The 5,370-nt window shown below is 39.5% G+C and overlaps 1 protein-coding gene across 1 annotated transcript; it reads left to right on the top strand.

The window, feature by feature from the left end:
- Positions 1 to 236: 236 nt before the first annotated feature.
- On the top strand, positions 237 to 1,858 carry birc5b (baculoviral IAP repeat containing 5b). Its single transcript, XM_057319564.1, has 4 exons — positions 237 to 362; positions 829 to 938; positions 1,531 to 1,648; positions 1,742 to 1,858. The coding sequence occupies exons 1-4, from the start codon at positions 237 to 239 to the stop codon at positions 1,820 to 1,822; spliced, it is 435 nt and encodes a 144-aa protein (XP_057175547.1). The 3' UTR covers positions 1,823 to 1,858.
- Positions 1,859 to 5,370: the final 3,512 nt, after the last annotated feature.

The raw sequence follows: 5,370 nt of genomic DNA, 5'->3' as shown, positions 1-5,370 counted from the left end.
TTTTTATACGCGTTTTCAGTTTTACGTATATTATTCTTTAGGATATATTTAAGTTGTCGAATCGGTCTAGCGGTATTTTGATGTCATATACGCCGGCAGCGCTTCATGAAATCCAACACTTGTTAATTTACGGAGCTGTCAGCTGTCAATTAATGCACAGCAGCCTGCCAATTAAACAGCCACACCCAGTCAGGTTTATAGTGTGGAGGAGAGGAGCAGGTCATGAGTTCTCAGATATGTCTAACCCAGAGGTGATGGCTGCCCGTCTCATGTCATTTGATCACATGTACAGTTATGAAAAGCGACTACAGACTTTTTCCGAGTGGCCTTTTCGAGAGGATTGCCTGTGTACACCAGAACTGGTGAGTGTATGGAAAGAGAAATGGACCGATAACTTACTTTGAACCAAATTGACTTTTTGCCTAACGTCACGTGCAGGAACCGGAAAACCGGTGTCGTCGCACCCGCTTCAGTCTGCTGCATGAGCTCGTAACATATAGAGCTTTACTAAAAACGCCTTTAGGAAAATATACTGAAGATGAACTTAATCGATGTCCACAAAAAATACATACTGATATACAAAAGTTACTTATTTTCCTCACTGACATTCAAACATGGCAATAGACTAAAACGCCACAAATGAAAATAATCAGGCATTTTGATAACATTAAAAATCTGTAAATATAATTCATTCAAAATGCTGTTAACACTTTCTTTTCACGTTTGGTCATGTGATGTTATTTGAAATTAAATAATTCTTCAACCTTTTTTTAACACCTTTGTATCAGAAAGTCTATGTATTGTTAAAAAACCTTTTTGCTCATTCAGATGGCCAAGGCAGGTTTTGTACATTGTCCGAGTGAGAATGAGCCAGACGTGGCCTGCTGTTTCTACTGTCTCAAAGAGTTGGAGGGTTGGGAACCTGATGATAACCCCTGGTGAGCTCCCCCATCCTGAAGCACACCTTTTTATAATCTAACTTTGTTAGTCTTGAGTACATTTTACAATGTTGATGCTTTATTTGTTAATAAACGAACTATAAATCTACTGTTTTAAAGTTCTTACCATTTGAAAAACTACATTTCGTTGCCCTGTACTTGTACATATGTAATGACAATAAAGTTGAATCTGACCCAGATAGCACAATCCATCTGGCTTACGTCTATTTGACATCTGCATTTACATCTGCAAGACATCTGCAATACGTAGTTTGCTCATCTGCAATACGTCTCGGAGATGTCTGAACGTCTGTAATACATCTGCTAAAGATCTGGAGATCTGCTGCGTAAAAACATCTGCTAAACATCTTAGAAAGAGCTGCTTTACATCCATTCTAAATCATAAACATCTTACAGACATTTAGAGGTCTATATGACGTCTAACAGCAGACATCTCCGAGACGTATTGCAGATCAGCAAACAATGTATTGTAGATGTCTTGCAGATGTAAATGCAGATGTCAAATAGACGTAAGCCAGATGTATGTGTGCTATCAGGGGAATGTCTGAATGTCTCAATGTCTGTGTCAAAGGACCGAGCATGCCAAACGCTCTCCTAACTGCGCTTTTCTTCACCTGAAAAAGACATTTGAAGAGGTCACTGCGATTGAGTTCTTTCAACTGGAACAGGAGAGACTCCGTGTCTACATTGTAAGTGTAAAGTGAACAATATAGTTTTGCATTCAATCATCAGATTTAATTTCAAGTTCGCTGTTTGAAGGTGTTTTTTTTCTCTTCCCTCAGAAGAAGATGGCTCACATGAAAATCGCCAACTTGCGTGATAAAGTGGATGCCATCAGCGAAAATCTGAGAACTCTGATTTGATATTTGCTGTTTTTTTTTAATACTTCACTTTTTGTATGCTACTGTTTTAAATAAAAATTAAGTTAATTTTGTAAAGCGTCAACAAGAGTCTAGTTTTGTGCACCTTGATGGAATTGCTTGTACTTAAATTGCTAATGGCATTTGTTAAACCGTGTTTGTCATTTGTACATGTATACCATGACACCCTGAAGATTGGCTTTGATGACTTTGCCTGTTTGAACCATATGGACGCATGAGTTAAATGTGCGAGTATTCCGTTAAACCACTCAATGTTCAACACTATTTCAGCTATGTAGCCATTTTTTTTTCTTTGCAAGACCTTCAATCCAAACCTTGACCCTGGGCAGATGGTCCCAAACCCCCTCCCTCTCCATACCAACTGTTGTCCCTGTAACATCTGTCACTCTAGACAGTGTTGGGGTGAACTGTGGGTAAAACCAAAGTCTGTCGCTGGAGGGCTCAGTCGGTTTTGGTACTGTGGATCATTTGGTATCTAATTTTTGAAGTGCAACCAGAGAAGAATTTAAAGGAAATTAAATTGGTTTTAGTGGCATTTATAATATAGTGCAGGAGTATACGGTTTGAGCTATAGATCCTGTTGAAGAAGCTTTAAGATAAATGCTGTGTATAAGGCTTCTATAATGAAAACTGTATAAAATACTTGTTTCAGATGGGCCAGGAGAGGGATTAGGGATGCCATCCCATCTCCCCCTTCCTATGCCCTGGATTACTGTCTAATGCAACACTCTGGACACTGAGCCCGATCAACTGCTTAATTCTCCTTTATCCGCTCGCAACAGAGTAAATAGAAAAATGAGAAACTTTTACAAAAAAGTGATGTAACACTCTGCTAGAGGAGGAGTTCAGAGGAGACTTCTTAAGTTCTCAAAATAACAGTGTGGAACTGGTTTCACATTTTTGATTTCGTGGAGTTGCATCATTTTGTAGAAGTTTCTTTTACAGAAGTTCTAAATGTTACACTGTCCAGAAGCGCTCAGACGCTGGGCATTTTTCTGCTAGGAATAATTCACCCCCAAAAAAGCACACATCTTTATGCACTCATAAATTAAATTCAAAATAAAGAACATTTGTTATTAATATCAAGCTCCAAAAAATAGCCTATAGCAAGATGCAGACACAAAACAACATTGAGAATGTGACGTGAGAACAATTTCAATGAAAATATTTTGTTGAATTTTTTCTGGGGTAAATACGTTTATTAACGTTTCACAATAATCATTTGTTTTCCTGCTATAATATTCTACATGCCCACATCAACGAGAAATCAAATACTGGAACACAGTCCATAATTTCCAGTCTCATCACTGGGTGTGACAGGTGTCCACACTCCACACACTGTTTGAGACTGGGGTTTCTCCTCTCTGATTGTGGCATATGGACAAATTGACAGATGTTCCCAACAGAAAGTTTACAACCTGAGAGCGCCATTGGGGCCCATCTGTTGCTGTGCGCGGGTCCTCCCCCTCGGCTCTCCTCATCTTACACCAGAAGAGGCTCTGCCACACACCCCTGCCTCACCTCCGCTCAGCATCCCCTCCTTTCACACATAATTCAACTCCCACTCCATTCAGCCTTTATGACACACTGAGCCAAAATTAATGCTAAGGGACTCACCTGGAAAGGCACAGATTAACTCAGATGCAGGGGCCAATAGAGACTAAACAAAGACCTATTCTGCCAATAGACCCACTTGTTTAAAAAATATTAGAATGTATTTAAATAACACATGCACAACCAGCCAAATTTAAGGGACATAATGTGGCTCTCAAAGGGATTATTCACTTAAAAATAAAAAATCATCATTTTCAAACCTGTATGATTTTTTCTTCTGCATAACACAAAAATGAAATATTTTGAATAAGGTTGGTAACCAAACAACAAAGGGCACAAGAACACTGAGATATTTCTCAAAATACATTTTGTGTTCCACAGATTCATATACAGTACGGGGTTTGAATAAATGACAGAATTTTTATTTTGAGGTAAACTATATCTTTAAAACTGTATGGCAGGTCAGCTGTTATGTTCTGTTCTTATGAACAGCAGCGGGAAAACAAATTATGTATGGGCCTAAAGTAATGTATGGGACTATCAACTTTTTCACATCCTTAGTTGTTGATGTCATTGTGTGTGTAACCTAATTCTGGAACTGTATTTTGGAAATTGGTACAGTATAAGGTGGTGAAATACCACTATGGACAGGTTGCATGATAGGCCCTCAACTTCAAAAACCATGACCAAAACTATGTACAAAAAAATCTGTGGAGAAAAATGGCAGTTTATGGGACCTTTATTGACAGAAAACAGGGACTGGCCATCATGCCAACATTTTTTTTACTCAGAATCTATAACATTGGTTCAATTTGCGTTCAATAGTATTTACCCAGGTTTTAAACTGCATACTACAGCCAATAGTGCTTTTAAGCCGCGTCCATACATTAACCCTTATCCATCAGTCATCCACCCTAGTTTTCCCTATTTTAAACTCATAAAGGGTCCAGCTACATTCAGACTTGCACTGTATTCCATATCTTTTACGGATTATTATACAACTCTCCAAATCTCTTTGTGACGTTTCTCCCCTCCCCTTTTCCATGTCTTTCTCACTTTTCCCATCCGTTTCTCTTTTACTCTCCATTACTTTGCATGGCAATCAGTGTGAGCTAACTGCAGGCTCTCTCTCACACAGTCGGGCCCTCCTACCTTGCTTTCTTTTTGTGCCCCCTTCCATAGGGACCCCCATCTGTCCCTCCTCTCCAGCCATTGTGGGGCCTCAAAGCGGGGCTACCTCCACAATACAGTGGGCGTGCAGAGGGGGTAGGCAGGATAAACACGACAGCATCCCCATCCTATTAGAAGCTCTTTAACTTTGACAACCCAGCACACTCACAAAGCTCTGAGTGGACAAGTCTCGCTTCACAATGTCATTTTAATGGCTTGTTCCACCCTTCTGTGAACTTTAACCTCCCTGTACCTTTCCTCTGCTGTGGACCGTCTTTGAATTTCTCTCTCCCTGTCATTCTTCAGTCAGATCTGAGCTCGTAGGGCAGGTGCAATGCTTTGGACGGCTCCTGTCTGATACAACAGAAATGTGTCTGTGGCCTTGTTTTTATATCCGGTGGGGACTTGAATGCACACAAACTCATGGGGACTCGTGTCACTGAGGGGACCAAAATTGAGGTCCCCACGGGCAAGAAAGCTTATAAATTGTACAGAACAATATTTTTTTTAAATCTAAAAATGCTAAATGTTTTTGTCTGTTGTGTGTGTCACAAAGTACAATATATGCAGGATATTTCTATGTGTGACGTGAACATTTCTAACTAAGTAGCAAAAATATGTAACTAAATTAGTAAAGCACTGCCTTAGAAGCACAAAGGTCACTGGTTCGACCCGGGGAACATACAAACTTATAAAAAATGTAATGCACAAAAACAAAAATTGACGCTACAGAGCATGTGACAAATTCCTAAATGTACATGTAAATAGAAAACGTACCAATAACCTGACAGAAATATGTGACCTAA

This window comes from Triplophysa rosa, linkage group LG21 (assembly GCF_024868665.1).
Source record: "Triplophysa rosa linkage group LG21, Trosa_1v2, whole genome shotgun sequence".
NCBI classification, from domain to species: Eukaryota; Metazoa; Chordata; class Actinopteri; order Cypriniformes; family Nemacheilidae; genus Triplophysa; species Triplophysa rosa.
The sequence above is the reverse complement of the archived record's forward strand: the minus strand, read 5'-3'. Positions and strand labels throughout refer to the sequence as shown.